Source organism: Equus caballus, chromosome 22, assembly GCF_041296265.1.
Source record: "Equus caballus isolate H_3958 breed thoroughbred chromosome 22, TB-T2T, whole genome shotgun sequence".
Taxonomy (NCBI): Eukaryota; Metazoa; Chordata; class Mammalia; order Perissodactyla; family Equidae; genus Equus; species Equus caballus.
The window spans coordinates 21,345,284-21,362,327 of NC_091705.1; the positions used below are offsets into that span (position 1 = coordinate 21,345,284).

Consider the following 17,044-nt stretch of genomic DNA (forward strand, 5'->3'; position numbering starts at 1 on the left):
ACCTAGCTTCAGAAGCTTGATGGAAAAGAACGTGAGCACCAGAGCTCTAGCCCTGGAGCTGGCACCTGCCATCCACGTGGAGTGGGGAGGACACCATACCCAGGACACACGTGAGCATTTAACATGATAAGCAGGGGGAGAGTATGAAGTCTGGCAAACAGCACGGGCTCAGTGAGTTCAGATAAGAGAGAGAAAGTGCCCCCCCACTCCACGTCTTGTGGTGATAAAGAATCCAGGCTCCACCAGGCTTTTTCCTATATAGAAACAATACAGTGAATACAAGACCACCAGCAAGCTGCAAAAGCTCAGTAAGCAACTACTAAACGAGTGCAACAAAGGACCCAGGCTTTCCTGGGTTCCGGGGAAGGAGATGTGGTGAACAGGCAGGTGGGGCCAGCCTCCACACCACGCCCTGTAAATAGTTCCAACCCTGGTGTGAAAGGACAGCTGAGGACTGACTGTGAAGCCCCTTCCCTGCTAGTTCAACATCAAGTTGAGGAAGTAGAGCCACCACTTAGCTCCTGGTATCACACTTAGAAACCTGAAGGCAACTGAGACCAGAGACCTTCTCCCCCAACCTTCTTCCCCTCTATTCCTTTCCTTAAATCAAAACACAAAGTATTTCCCAACTTACAAATTAACGTGGCTCTCAACATCAATTTTACAGCCAGCAATCATGGTCCTGCTGTTATATAACTATTAAAAAAACAAAGAGTGAAATGCTAGGCTAGAAAGATGCTCTTTGGCAGAACCACCGGGCTGCCCATGTGACAGGACACTGCACAGGTTTTCAGCTCTAAAAAGCAAAAGTAAATACAAAACAACAAAATGCTATGTTGTGACATAATTATAGCAGAGTGCATATGCAAATAAAGACACAGAAGAGCCAGACTCATCAGTCACCTAATGAGAAGCTGATTACAAAGGGAAGAACAAAACACAGCAAGACTCAGCCATCAAATGAAGGCTGTAAAGGCAACCCAAGGACTGAGGAGGTCACTCCATGCCCTTGAAGATGCCCTATGTTCAGCCCCAAATTCGGGATTCAGCAACCCTCCAAAAGACCCAATCACTCACAACTTATCGAACACCCATATAGATGAGAGAGGATGCATTTATGTCCATACATCCAAGATACATCTGTGTATTCAGCATCCCCCAAACCCCTCTTCTCCTGCAGCGTTCTCTGTTAAATGGCTCTGCCCCACTGCCCAGTGACTCCAGCCACAGATAATAGTCACCCTTGAGCCACCCCTTCCTTCACCCCCACCTTATTCAGTCCACCTGTCAGCCCTTTAACACCCTCCAAAATTCACCTCAAATTCACTCTTCTCCATCCCCTGTGCCATCCACCCTAACCTGGAAGATTACAGCTTCCTAACTGGGCTCCCAACCTCCATGCCTGCCTCTCTCCAATTCCACTGGCCACAGAGCCAGAGTTCTCTTGTCACCATGTGAATCGGGTGGTTAAAGCTGCTGTGCAGTGATTCACCGTGACCTACGGAGCTTGGCATGACAGGCTCCTGTCTCCACCTTAAACCTGCCGGTTCCTTGCCCATCTGCCTGGCAGATGCCTCATCCCTCAGGTCTCAGTTTCAAAGTCACCTCCTCACAAAGACTTTCTCTGATCACCTTGGGCAGGTCCCCTATTTTCTATTTCCTCCATCCATACACACCTGAAACTGTACCTGTAGTTTTCCCTTATGACGTGTCTCACACTGAGGTGTAAGTGCCTCAAGGGTGGGACCATGTCTGGTTTCTCACTGACATACTGCAAGTACTTACCCCAGTACCTAGAACACACACAAGCAATCAAATAACTAATGGGCCCATCTAGAGGGTGGGTTTTCCTTTTTATTGGTGGTGATGGGGGTGGGGGGAGCACAAGAACTTGCACACATCCTGAGACACTACTTCTAGGTCTGTTACGAGCACGGCCAAGAACTGGTATGAAAGGACAGCAGAACCCAACAGCAGTGGGGGCCTACTGCATGCCTAGCACCCTTATGCTAGCTTTACAGTAATTTTACATTTAACCCACATCAAAATCCTATGGGGTAAGTATTAGCAGCCCATTTTATAAATGAGGACTCCCAGGCTCAGATGCCCAAGGTTTAGACGGAATGAGATCGGGGCTCTTCTTCATCACCACAGCCTACGCCTGGCACACAGCACGTGCTCAATACATGCCTGTGGAATGAACAAGTTTTCTGGTCCAGATTCAAAGCCATGTGTAAGATCTACTTAGAGTCCTAAGCTCTCCCTGTGCACCCACGGCTTCCCCAATCCCAGTGCCCTACTGCCTCTCAAATTCCCCTTCTCTAAGGGTGACATCTTCTCCTACCATCACGACCTTACAGGGACCTGTTATTCTGCTGATGGCACTCACCCAGGAGCAGCCCAAGATGTTCACTGTTATTATGGCTCAGAAGTCCACTTGCCTAGGGCCAGGGGAGCCCATGGAGAAGTTCAACTGTTTTCTTCCTCCTCCTCCCAGGAGCAGGCGGGCACAGGGCCTCACCTTATCCTGAAGACACATGCACTAAGAAAGAAACTAAGCAAGAATCAGGAGTCCCTGGTCCTAGAACCACAACCACTGTAAACCTGAACGTGCCAGGGCTGAGGGTGTAGGGGAGGGGGCCGAGAGTGGTCCTTTAGGTACCCGGTTTTCTGGGTGAGGAAACCACAGCCCACAGAAAAGTGTCTTGTCTGGCATTGGGGCCAGGGAATTACAGAAGACAGAGCCTAGAACCTGGCAGACCCTCCTAGCTCTCAGGCCTAGAGCCAAGCTTTTGGGGGGCAAAAGGGTAAGAGGCAAGGCAGATGGCTGCATGTCTGACAGATGGTAAGGTGGCGGATTGCACCGTTACCCCCTTTTACTAGGGCAGTTCTCAAACCAGCGTGTGCATCAGCGTCACCCGGAGGGCTTGGTGAACACCCCTCTCCTATTTCCAACTCTGTAGGTCTGAGGTGGGACCAGAAACGTCCGTTTCTAACAAGTTCCCAGGTGATGCTGCCAGTCTGGGGACCACACTTTGAGAAGCATGGTGCTAGGGTTTGTGACTGACAGTGTGTGGCGGGAGGTGGGAGGTAATGCGGAGGAGCAGGGAGGAGTGTGGCAATAGCTTGTCAATATCTTCAAGTTCATAGGGTAGAATCTCAACGCATTCAGTAGAAAACTTCTTACTCATGACTCCTCAGTTCCTTCTGCTGATAAAATAGAAGCAATCTTCCTAACTATGGTTAAACTTTACCAAGGCCATGAAATTAGGCTGCTGATTCTGAAGACTCACATCCAGGTCTGCCTATGGCACCATCAGCTTTTGCCCAACCCAATGAAATCCTAAGAGTAGGTGGGAAACTGGAGTCCTAGGGAGAGCTGTCCCACTGCCACAGGGCTTCCAAAACACCAGGCTGGAGTGACGTGCTCTCCAAAGGCTCTGGTTGCTACACCTGGTTGGTGCCCGAGCCCTGAGATGCTCAAGCAGGAGAGGGAGGAGCATCTCTCGATCACGGCAGTGGTGACATCTGGATTTCAGTTTATGCAACTGGCTTAAAACCCCCATTTTTTTTTTTTAAAGGTAAAAGTCACCCTGTTGTTGTCTGGGGTGTGGTACACTCACACTCATTTCTGCTGCCCCACAAAAACCAAGGGTTCCTTCCAAGCAGTCATCCAATCCAAGTACACAATCTGGTTACTAACAACAAAGGAGACTTTACTTGTGACTCCCAGTTCTCCTTATGCTGGGTACAAGGCTGGGCTGTGCTGGAAAGGCCCATGTGTTCTGCCAAGACCTGACAGCACGACACTTCCCGTCCATGCCTTAGATTTGCCCTAGACTGGAACCTTCTGGGAGGACATGTCTTAGACATGTCTGAAAAAAGCAGAAAGAAAAAACAAAAGGAGCTGTAGTGATATTTAAGGGTTTCCTTCCTTTTTCCAAAAGGCTAGAAATCAATGCACAATGAGTCAACAGGCTCACATCATCTCTGACTTTCCCACTGGCACAGATGGGCAATATTACAATCCACCATGGCACCCCAAAGGCAACCCACTGTCCATCACTGCCACAGTCCCTCGCCTTGGACTCATGGAAAGCCGAGGCTGCCGTTCATGAGATTACCTGCCCAGGCCCCACGTCCAGCTCCTTTCTGCAGCCTGAGAAGACAGGGGCATTTCTGTCTTCCTCACTATGCCCTACGGTGTGCCTGGGTGGCTCTAATCCATTCCTCCTGAGTCCCTAGACATCACTTTCTTTTACAAAGAAACAAAATACAGAATTCTGACCTGTGTACGATGCAGGCTGAGTTATAGCTTTCCCCTGGCACCTCTAACTGAAAGTGAAATTCCTTTAAAGTTGGGAAATTCATTGCAGTATTTTACGGTATTGATTTATTTTAAACTTGGCTGGCAGTTTTAAGGCCTGCCATGCTCTGAATGCTAGAAATGCTGGAGGAGGTCTCCATTTCCTCTAATTCTGTAATGCCACAGAGGACTCACCAGTGGAAATGAAAAGAGGCTGGGAGCTTGTTGGCTGCTGCCCTAGTTTATCAAGACAGAACCCTGGGCATTCTCCAAAGGTCCTGGGTCTAGAAGGCATATCCAGTTGGGAATTTTGTTAGTAGAACAGGATTCTCTCTCCTTGCTAGCTGAGTCTCCTGTATCCAAAAAAAGCCTCAGTATGCCAAGGAGAGGTGCTGACAAACCCTGAGTTGTGACCTCCATTTATCACTTGGCTTACAAGGTACCCCTACACCTACCTTCGAGAACCAGCCCAAGGAACCACCGCCTCCAGGAAACTTCCCTCTACTCCTGGCAAGCTTTCTGTATCTCTCCCAAGCCACGCCCACTACAGCTAAGCATCCCTGTCTTATCATCCACACTGTTAAAGTGTGAGCTCCCAGAGGACAACATTGGGGTCTACACTATCAACACCACCACTGGGCAAGTGCCCACCATATGCCAGGAGGGCTCTTGCTCACCAAATCTTACTCGGCCCCAGAATTCGTCAACACAGGGCTACATGAAGCCACATCAATGATGGCACGAATGATGAGATCCCTTGCTGTGGTTGAGATTGAATAAATAAACAAGCTGGAAGACTTGTCAGAGAGAAACCCAGGAACCCCTGCCATTTTGCTTTGGGTTCTCATCAACCTCAAATGCCCAGGCTAAGTTCACTTGGGATGGGCTTCTGCAGGGTACCGGGGAACACAGACAACAGGGTGCCCTTGGGTCACATCAGAGCCCTGTTGTGGCACTGGTGTCACAGACTGTTCTGCCAGCACTCTCTCAGGGCTGGTGCTTTCCTGGCTGCCGATGGTGGCTCCCACTTTCCAACCTTTTGGTAATTTTGACCTCTGCCTGCTTACGAGGCTAATGCCTACTGTGGCTTGATCCTTGGTTATGTGGGTGCCTCACTGTCCCAGCCTTGCCTCACCTGCCCACGTTTAAGGCTGGATCAGCGTGACACAAGAGCAATCCACACACGAGTGATCTCACCTTAAGGAGCGGATGGTGGCCTTGCTGCAGTGTGCCTGTGCTCAGATCTGAGATGCCCATCTGCAGCGCCGTACACTGATCCTAAGGCGCCACCTGGGTGGTGCTATTCGGAGGGGGACCCACCATCTGCCTCAAAACATGAACCCATCCAGAGCTGCTTTTAAAGAGGCTGCAGGAGGCAGAAATGAACGGTGGAATTTCCAGTCAGATACCCTGTTTCAAATCCTGACTCTCAAAACCTTAGGAAAGTGATTGTCAGCGTCCTAATCTGCAGAAAGATGGCAGATAAGAGAACAGTTGCGCGGATGCTGCGTGATAATATTTGTAAAGTGGGTAATTCAGGGCTGGAGACAAAAGGGCAGGGCCTCTGCCCTGCATAAGTCAGGGGGCCCCTCAAAGCAGGTGTTTATAACCAGGGGCTGTTATCGTTGGTGGGTGTCTGTGTCCCTGCGGTAAGAGGAAATGGGAGTTGGAAGGACCCCAACCATAATGCAGCTTTGCTTACAGCTGGAGGATTACAAGAGCTATTTTGATTTGCCCAAAGGGATGCTGCCTGGCTGGAGGAGCCAAGGATGCCAGGGAGGAACAGAGTGTGAGCAGCAACAGCCCTGGGGCAGGCCTGTCCCCTCATGGATGCTCTGATGTCCTGCAGAGCTTCATGGGACAGATTATCCCTGAGGGCCACCAGTTCCGTTACATAAGGACAGTTCAGCTTCCAGCTTCCTCCCCTTGATCCAGCAGGAGGAGTCAAGGGATGGCAACAGCGGGGCAAAAGCCAGCCCCGGGGAGCTGCCTGGCTTTACAAACACCAGCCCTCCCTACCTGGGGGAACTCCCAGAAAACAAACACACCAGTAGACAGACCAAGTCCCGAGGGCTGTCTCCTTGTAGATCAGTACCTAGGGCTGCCAGGTCTTCACAGTGAAAGCTGAGCTTTAAGTTCCTGGGGAAAAGAGAAGCAAACCCTCTGATCTTCCCTCACAACCCTCCACTCTTGCACACCTCCGTGAAGAGCTAGCGAGACAGGGTAAGGCAAGGCTGGGACTTGCATTTTACAGACTGGGACTCCAAAGAGGCCCAGAGGTTCTAAATCTGCTTGGACCAAAGAATTAATCACCGGCTAGGCACATTCCCCTCCCAATGATCTCTACTTTAAATAAATAAACCCGCCATTCTTTCTAGTAGATGTAACCATCTACTTCAGGGTAAGGTTGGCATCTCCTTCCTCCTATCCTCTGTTTTGGCAGTTCAAGGCTCCACCACAGACTAAGTGGGATGAGCCTTGGGTGTAGGCATCAAACCTCTGCCTCCTGTCCCTTTGGCAGTTATACCTCCTCTGTGAAGCCTTCCTGGGGGCTACTTACCTGTTACCAGCACAATGACCTTTTTCAGAGTAGAAGAAACTATGGTCGTGCGCCGCTTACCAATGGGCATATGTTCTGAGAAATGCGTCATTAGGTGATTTTGTTGTTGTGGGATCATAGAGGGTACTTACACAAACCTAGATGGTATAGCCTACTACACACCTAGGCTATATGGTATTAATCTTATGGGACCACTGTCATACATGTAGTCTGTCACTGACCAAAATGTCGTATGCGGTGCATGACTTTGTCTCAACTGGAAACCAGAATGCCAGGCCCCTTGGGTCCATGTTACTCATCTCGATGTGCGGTGCTAGGAGGGCAGGAAAGCCAATCTACTTGGGGCTCACTTGTCTGAACTCAATTATGGAAACACGTGAGTTTTACAGAAGATTCAATGAGGCAATACACAACACTGGTTAAAGCCATGGACTTAGAGCTGGGTTCAAATCTAGCCTTTGCTCCTCATTAGCTCTGTGACCTTTGGGAAGTTTCTTGAAAATAAGTAAATGAAACAATGGTCACAAAGCACTTAAGCCCAGGAACGACCATTAAACACCACCACCTGTGGTCACCTTCAGCACTGTTCTCCTTCAAAGCCTGGAGACCTATCTGGTCGTGGATTCCCAATTTCTCACCTAAAACCCTTTTTTAATTTACCTCCCAAGGACTCTGTTTTGAAGACTTTACTGTTTAAAACAAACCACATTAATTATTTCTTTTTTGTTTTTTAGCTTTTAGTATCATTTTTTATTAACTTGATATCTATAATAAGACAGTTTGGGTACAATTCCAGCCAAAAGGAAGCAAATGATGTGAGCTGGCTTCAACGTGAGCAAACACACTGTCGCCTGTTAGATGAGCTGAAAAAGCTTGTGAATCCCCAGAAGATCATTAGGGGCCCAACTAGAGGTCTGGGGACCCCCAGGTTAAAAAACCTCAAATCACATAAAGCAGAAGCAAAATCTGAAGCTCAGGTCAAGGGGACAACCCAGGTGGCCCAGCACGTTAGCCCAGAGCCACGTCTTTGGTCTCCAGGCTAAGAATAAACATATTAAGTCAAAAGAAAAATTAGGCCTGACTTCTTTCTCTGATGTTAGGCGGCTACCAAGATTGCACACAGGGCAAAGAATATTTTCTACAACCCCTCAGGTCACACCAACATCTGATTTCCTTCAGCAGGTTTGAGCTGCCAGCTCCAAATAAATGTCATTCATTCAAGGGTCCTGGCTTCAAAAGGCCCTAGTAACTGAGGTTTGTATATTAGACAGCAAACTTGGCCACGAATGCAGATTCCCTCATAACACCCTCCCTGGTAACATGTGGGCGGGGGCACCTGGAACGTCAGTTTGGCTAGCTTCCCACTTTGAGTAAGACTTGTGGCTGGCTGGTAGAAACCATTAGGAATTATTAAACATTTTCTAAAAGTGACAAGAGAAATAGGCTCCATCATCGAGTAATCTTTAAAAACAGATAATTTTTCTGGAACAAGCAAGTGGACTGAGTTGCCTTGAGTACAGCTTTGTTGAAAAGGAAAAAACCACATTATTTGGTAATCCTCAGATGCAAGGTTAAAGACCACTGTCTTCAGAGAGGAATGGAAGACAAGACACCTCAAGCCAAAGCAAGTATCTAAAATTTTACCACAACATTTTATCTAGACAGTTTATATAGGGTACTTTCACAATCTCTTGTGATTCCCCTAACAACCTCAATAAGACAAATATGATCTACTACTCCATTTTATGGATGATAAAACCCAGAGAGGTAAAATAACTTGCCTGAGGTCACACAGCCAGTAAATCACAGAAATGGAACTCAATCCCGGATAGTCCACTAGGCAACACTCCTTTCAGAGGAATCCCATATTTCCAACCCAAAGTACCTTTCCATTTATTGTTGCAAAAAACTAAAACCATTTAGCCCTGATTTATTTATTTTTATTTTTTGGTGAGGAAGATTGGCCCTGAGCTAACAGCCATTGCCAATCTTCCTCTTTTTGCCTGAGGAACATTGCCCCAGTCTTCCTCTTTTTTGTACATGGGTTCCTACCACAGCATGGCTTGATGAGTGGTATATAGGTCTGTGCCCAGGATCTGAACCTGTGAACCCCAGGCCGCTGAACTGGAACGTAGCAAACTTCAGGTCTAATAGGAAAGCTGGCTGGGAATCAGGACACACAAGTTCTGTGTCTTCATTTGGAACTCTGAATAATTCCCTCCTTTCTAGGTCTTCAGCTACCCCTGCTTCTCAGCAACCTTCATAGTAAAATTCCTCAGGAAGAGTCACGTATACCATTGGTGCTCAAAGTGTGGTATGGAGTTCAGGAGTTGGTGGAGCCTAAACTCTTCGTAATAACACTAGGACATTACTTGCTTTTTTCACTTTCATTTTCTCCCAAGTGTATAGTGGAGTTCTCCAGAAGTTACATGACGAGTGACATGGCACCAGGTTACAAAGCAGAAGCAAATACAAGAATCCAGCTATTACGGAAGATATTAGAGAGATTTGCAAAAATATAAAAATGTCACTCACTAAATATTTTTTATTTTGAAGTTATTTCTCATAAATTATGATACTTATGTTAACATGCAACCGATTTATTATTCTTCACTTGAAAGAAACATATAAAACATTTCTCAGCTTCAATTTCTAATACCACAAATATCCACAGATAACGCCCCAAACAAAAGCTCTCTGAGTCCTCAATTTCACGAGTGTAACGGGGCCTTCAGACCAAAAACTTTGAGAATCATTGGTCTGTTCTCTCAATGTCTCCAATTCTTCTCCTTGCATTCCCTCTCCAACACACTCTAGTTAGGGCTTTCCCCCATTATGTGCCACCAAAATTGCTATGAGCACTAAAGACTTCCCACCTGCTAACTCCAATGGTTAATTCTCAGTGCTCCTCTCACTCAACCTACTGGCTCACGTGCTGTGGCTGATTACTTCCCCCTCCAGGTGTCTTTTTGTCACCCGGCTTCCAGGACACCATACCCAGGTCCCCTATCTCTCTGGCTCCTCTCTTTCTCCCCATTCTCAATGCTGGAGGGCCCAGAGCTGCGTCATCCTTTGAAATCTTCTCTGTGCCCACTCCAGCACCTTGGCCGTCTCTAAATTTGTAGCTCAGGACCAGATCTTGCCCCTGAACTCCACCCTTCCCATCACCTACTCCACCTCTGGACTTGGATTCTAAACAGGCATTTCAAATTTTCAGATGACTAAAACCTAACTTTTTTTTCCAGTCAAACCTGTTCCTCTCAATGTCCTCCCCATCTCATTTGATGAACTCTATCCTTCCAATGGCTTCCAAGGCCAAAACCTCACAGCCATCCTTAAATCCCTTCTCATAACTTACTTTCAATCCAGCAGGAAATCCTGCTGCCTGACTTCAAAATTAACCCCAAACCCAATCACCAGCTGCCCTGCTCCATTGCTCAAAGCCCTCATTCTCTCTCCCCTGGACTAGTTCAGTAGCCTCCCACCTTATCCCCTCACTTGCCCCCCTGTAGTTAACACAGCAGTCACAGTGATCCTTTCAGAGGATCAGATACTACACAGCTGAGAACACACCAATGGCTTTCCATCTGACCCAAGAATAAAAGCCAAAATGCTTCCCATGGCATGCAAGGCCTACTCTAGGTGTCTGTCAATTACTCTTCCAGCCTCTTTCCCTGCAATCTTCTCCCCACTCACTCTATCCCGCCTTCAAGCCTTTATACTGGCTGTCCCCTCTGTCTGGGACGCTTTCTCCAGATCCTTATGACTTACCCCCTCCACTCCTCTTTGCTCAAATGTCACTGTGTCAAGGAGATCCACCCTGATCTCTTCCCCCACCTCCCAGCCTTCTGATCTCCCTTATCCTGCTCTACATTCCCAGAGCGCTTCTAACACATTGCTTCTGTTTATGTCTGTCTCTCCAACAGAACGTAAGCTCCACAACTGCAAGAACTTTTGTATGTTTTATTCACGAATGTATCTTCTGTGCCTGAAATAGTCCCTGGCAATAGTTTCCTAATCAACATACTGAATGAATATATAGAATTTGCTTCTGCATCTATGCAACTCAGTGGGAGGGAGGGAAGTTTGGACCCCACAGTTCCTCCTAACTCCAGCCTCTGATTCTCGAACCAGCCAGCCAAAGCTCATTTGTACCACAACCCATGTGAAGCTTTTGGCACCACAATGCCCAGCACAGAGACCTGGCCCAGGCCCACAATCCTACGTGCCCAGCTCCAACAGGGCAGGGTAGGCTACGGTCAGATAGGCACCAATTGACCAAGTACTGTCCTTATTGGCTGTCAGAGCCTGGGACACTTGGCAGTGACAATGTTCCAAATCTTTTCTGGTCTCAAGGTCACCTATTTCTCCTACCTGAAGGAATCCCTCCTATTTAGCTGAAACTTTTCCCTGCAAAACAGCACCAATCCAAGCGTGGATTTTCAAACGAGAGCCTTGATCTCAACGGGTTGTGACAACCCCATAATCCTAACCCACATTCAGGTCCCTCTTCCAATGACAACCTTCTTCCTACTCCAGCGCAAACATGAATTCTAAGACGTTTTTTAAAAGTGGAAAAGATGAGACAGAAATGGGAAGTGACAGCATGAACTACAATTAAAACACTGTCTGGAGGCTGGCCTGGTGGCGCAGATGTTAAGTTCACACATTCTGCTTCTCTGCGGACCGGGGTTCGCCAGTTCGGATCCCAGGTGCGGACATGGCACCGCTCGGCAAGCCATGCTGTGGTAGGCGTCCCATATATAAAGTAGAGGAAGATGGGCATGGATGTTAGCTCAGGGCCAGTCTTCCTCAGCAAAAAGAGGAGGATTGGCAGCAGATGTTAGCTCAGGGCTAATCTTGCCCCCCTCCCCCCAAAAAAACCACTGTCTGGCCAACCCTTTTTGAGCTCTAACATGGTATTACCCCACACCTACCTTTAGGGAGCTCTATTCTCTTACTCATTGGGCAGTAGGACAAACTGGTTTGGCACCTGGAATGTACTCAATAAATGTTCGTGGAATGGAAGAATTAAACCTAGTAACTCATTCCAGAAGTAAGTTCACAGAGAACATGACAGATGTAACCAGGCTCAACTCAGTAGTAACCATCTCTGAATAGAAATCTGAGGGTAATGAAGGCAAAAGGCGGGACTAAGAACCCCACAGGTCCTGGAGGGCTCTGTGCGCTCCGTGCCGAGCCTCCTTCCTTGTGATCACTGGGATCAGCACCACCTCCCACCACCTTATCTCAAGGCTTCAGTAAAACATACAAGTAACATTATTTCCAGCTTGCCACATCGATATTAAGAAAAAAAGGAGGGCGGGGGCTGGCCTGGTAGCACAGTGGTTAAGTTCGCACGTTCCGCTTCTTGGCGGCCCAGGGTTTGACAGTTCAGATCCCAGGTGTGGACATGGCACCGCTTGGCACGCCATGCTGTGGTAGGCATCCCATGTATAAAGTAGAGGAAGATGGGCACGATGTTAGCTCAAGGCCAGGCTTCCTCAGCGAAAAAAGAAGAGGACTGGCAGTAGTTAGCTCAGGGCTAATCTTCCTCAAAAAAAAAAAAAAAAGGAGGGTGAAGGGGGCCTATGACTAAGATATTCCTGCCCTTAAATTATTAGGGTATTGCGCAAATGACTTAACCCCTTGCAGGGTTGCGCAGGTGAAACAAAATGGTACATGAGGAAATACCTAGCATATATGGTAGTCAATGTTCTTTTCTTTCCCCTGCCCACAAAACAAGGCTGGGGATTTCTGCTAAGGAAAAGAATTCAAATCTGACCAACAGACTAGCCAGCATTTGTGTCTACTGCCATCAATCTCCACTATCTATCACTTTCTTTCTTCCGATTCCACACGTGGCCAGTTGTCTTGCCAATCCTCTGCCCTGAAGATCTAGGCACTCATCTATCCTCAGCGCTACTCACAGGTTCAACAACCCTTACTGGTGTGAATAAAATAACTGGGCCAACTGGTCTCCCAGTCTGCAGGCTTTGGTTCAATTTAACTTGCACATGCACACGTTCAACTTCTTAACGCTGCTTGTTGTGCTCTGTCTGCAGACGGCTCCCAAATGCCTATGAAGTTAAGGTCAAATTCTAGGGCCCCAAGTTTCACCTTATTTCTGATCTCATTTCTTTTGTGCACACCTCAGACTGGTCTAACTCAGCTACTGCTGCTGCTCCTGGTCCACACTTTGGGATTCTCCACTTCAGCTCTGTCCACTCCTCTGGCAGGTCACTGTCCTCCCCGATGATCATGTGTCTACATTCTTCACTAACCCAAATTGGTGCAGTCTCTCAAATGTGCTAGGCTCCCTCTGGCTTCAGGTCCTTTGCACAGGCTGGTCCCTTTACCTGGAATGTTCCACACTACCCCCAAATCCCTACTCTTGCCTCTGGGCACCATCCCGTGAAACGTCAATTTCCCTTAATATCTCTTCTCCTTCGTTGTAAAGCAACCATGGTAAATATTGATTAATGCTTCTCTCCTTGATGAAGCTGCAGAATTCACGAGGATGGGCAGGTTTCTGATTTTGCTTACCATTCTTATCCCAGAGCCTAGTACAGTACTTGACAAACGAAAGACCACAATAAATCTGTTAAATAAGCAAAGACTCCCATATAATATTCACTCATATTGTCTGTGGTATCTAAAATGGAGAAACCACTGGATGCCTAAAGTAGGAGGATGGTTACATTATGGCACATATAATGGAATGTCAATTATTGAAAGCCATACTCTCAAAGTATGACATGGGGAAATGCTCAGATCACTGTTGAAAGAACAGGAAATAAAACTGTGCCTAACTACAGCATAACCTAAACTATATAGAATTGGATGTTTGAGTAGGAGAGAGACAATTAGGGACAGCGTTTATTCTCTGAAAAAAATTGTCCATACCTCCTTTGCACATTTTCTATGGTAAACATTTACTAATTGATGAGAAAAAGCATTTCTAAAAAACTTTGACTTGACTCAAATGCAATGTCCACTCAAAACTTCTCTACTATTCCTACTCCTACTTACGCCATCCCGCATGCCTGCTCATCGAGACTTCGGGGGATCTTTAAAGACAAGCACTTAGTTGTTTCCAACTCTGCATTCCCCCCAGCTCCACAGGGCCCATGCCAGGGCCCGGGACGAAGAATCCAGTCCAGGAAGTGTGTATGCAGAACAAAAAGAGTATACTCACCTAGTTTAAAAACACCCAAGATGCTTTGCCCTGAATGTTAAGCAGCACATGTGACCTGGTCCATTCTGGTTTCAAGTTCAAAGGCATCAGGCCGGTCCTGCGGGTTAGCAGCTAACATATCTTTCAAGAGCTGCTTGATCCCCTCAGACATGGAAGTCCTGCGTTTCTGGGGGATGTGCAACTCCATCTTTGGGTTTTCTAGCAGCGCCTCACCAACAGGGACGATTTCGGTCCCTTGTTTGATATAGGTTCCCAGGAGCTCCTTCTTGGTCTCAGAGTCAATGAAAGTGATTCTTTCTATCATTGCCCAGATGATAATGCCCAGGGCAAAGATGTCAGCCTTGGCTGTGTAGTGTCCCTCCCAGACTTCAGGGGCCATGTAGAAGTCTGAGCCGCAGGCTGAGGACAGCCAGTATTTATTCACATTCACATTTTTGTTGTCTTGATTGCCCTCTTTGCCTCGGGGGGCCAGCCCAGCACACACCTTGCTTAGTCCAAAGTCTGCCACCTTAAGGACAGGGGTGCCAGAGCGCTCCGTGATGAGGATGTTGTCTGGCTTTAGGTCCCTGTGCACGATGTGGTTTTTGTGCAGGAAGGCAATGGCGCTCGTGAGCTGTAGCATGAAGCTTTTGTTGGTTGCTGGGTCTGGCCTCCGGGACAGGACGTACTGATTCAGGTCTCCACCTTCACAGAATTCCATGACAAACCAGAGATAGCAGGGCTCTTCGGCATAACCCAGGATCCTTTCTCCTACAGCAAAGGAAGACAGGAATGAGCTCAAGTGAGACAGACACACTCATGCCACTTTTAGGCCAAAGGAATGCAGCGTATTAAAGTAAGTGACAGTGGTGATGACTGCTCCAATCCAAGAGGACCAGCACCACTGGCACTGAGCCAACTCTACACAAGTAAGTCCATCCATTTCTACCCACACAGGATGAGTCAAGGTATAACAAATAAGGTACGACACAGGCTGCAGGGGCTGGTGGCAAGCACCTGGGTAGTTACTCTGGTTTACCGCTGACCTATTGAATACCCAGGAGGCAACTTAGTTCACCTTTCCAAGTTTCTACTTCTGCTTCTTCACCTGTAAATGGCCACATGTCACCACTTATGGAGTGTCCACACGAGCACGTGACATTCAGTTTAATATTTACCACCTTAGAAGTAGGAGGAAATAGAGCCATCTTATAAAATGAAGAAGCTGAGGCTCACAGAGTCTTAAGAGTTAAGACACTCAAATCTGTCTGATGGTGAGCCACTGTGTTTCATTATCTACTGTCTCCAAATAGGCAGCACCACACCACCCCTAACTCCCAGGCTGCTGATGGGACAAGGGGAAGCATGGGAGAAGACTGTCAAATGGCTGCTACTCCACGCCAGGTAAATGACCTTCCCTCCCTTCCTTCCTGACTGGTATAATGGTTCTTGTCATCTAGAACGGCACTACAATTTTATTCCAGAGGCACATTCCAACTCATCAGTATTTTCTGTTAGCCCACCATATGCCTAGCACAAGTTTGGAACATAACATGCCTGTCTCTATGAAGCTTAGTTTCAAGGAGCTAACAGTATCTGAAACAGCAAGCATCATAAGCTGTGCATCTGCACCAAAGTCAAGTTTTATGAACAGAGAAAGGTGGGTAGCACTTGCCAGATCGAAAGAAGCCAGAAGGGCAGGAATTGTAGAACAGACAGCAGATTAGAAGGGAGAAGAAAGCAGGCTGAGAGATGCAAGGGGTAAAACAACTCAGGAACAAATGGACCAGAGAGGAAGAGGAAGTCTGGTGGGAACCCTGGGGTCTGAAGTGCTGTGTAAGGTGAAACCAAGTTGTGGGGGCCTGAAATTCCAGCTCTGCCTTTCCAAGTGTTTCCTTTTGAACCACAGAAAATCACCAGGAAAGCTGATGATTGGCATGTCCAAACAAATCCCAATATTCTTTATAAAACAATTAATGGCACACTGACCCCTTACATGAAGTCATTTGATGACTAGAAGTGTCCCAAAAGCTAAGCCTAAGCAGGCAGATGCCTTATTCTGCTGATGAGGAGGCTGGGCCTGCCCTGGGTGGTCACGTGAATCACTCATGACTGAGCCAGGGCTTGAAAAAAAGTCCTCTGATCCCCATGATGGTATCTCCATTCTACCAAAAATGAGGGGTGCAGCTGCTCATACAGCCTCTGCCACTAATTGACTTTTACCAGTCATTCACTCTACTCCATTATGAAGAACTGGTGACCCGGATGATCCCTGCTAACCCAAATGGCCCTGAAATTACCAAGGCACACAGTCTACCAAAGGCCATGGTTTGGGAGTTCTGGATTGGGGAGAGAAGACGTCTAGACAGATGAGGCAAAAGTTTTAGGTTTTTGACCACGATCTGACAGATCTCACTTCTCCTGTAATTATATAATTTGTTTGTTTCTATTACTCACAATCAAACTAATACAGTAGACCCAGTTTAGGGCAAATGGGTTTTTTTTTTTTTTTAAATCAGTTGTTTCCTATCTCATAATCCTCTTTCTAGGTCACTGGCTCTATTGGGCTGAGAACCTTTATCTAAAAACACTGCAAAAATGAAGTGGTGATCTGAAACCCACACCAGTCTAGACCCCAGAGTAAAGACTCAACAAGGAGGGCAAGAAATGTTTGCTGGTGGGAGAGCCAGAAAGGCAACGATCCGCAAGCCATCAGATTCCTTCTGCAAAGGCCACATCCGAAAACTGAAACTTTTTCACTGAAACAGTGGGGAAATAAAGGGTGGGGAATGGTGGTGATTTTATACACAAAGTTGGTAACTATGGCAACTGAAGTAAAAGGAAAACAAGTCTGCAAAACAGACGACAATCTGAGTCCAGGTTATGAGAATCCAGGGAAAGAGAAAAAGGGTAACAGAAAAAGTGCCCTGAGTTAGTGAGTGGGTGGGACAGATGGGGCCCGGGCCGGAGGAGCTTGCTCAAGGGAGTGAGCTAAGCTCAG

The 17,044-nt window shown here is 47.3% G+C and overlaps 1 protein-coding gene across 3 annotated transcripts in view; it reads right to left on the minus strand.

Moving 5' to 3' along the window:
* The window catches only part of STK35 (serine/threonine kinase 35), a 45,183-nt gene that overhangs the window by 15,905 nt on the left and 12,234 nt on the right, over positions 1–17,044 (minus strand). For all 3 annotated transcript variants that reach the window (XR_011430912.1, XM_070247504.1, XM_070247503.1), the window contains one exon: positions 14,065–14,814. Coding sequence is in view for 2 of the 3 variants with exons in the window: in XM_070247504.1 (XP_070103605.1) it covers positions 14,102–14,814 (713 nt within the window). In the remaining variant the exon portion in view is untranslated. The remainder of the gene's footprint in view (positions 1–14,064; positions 14,815–17,044) is intronic.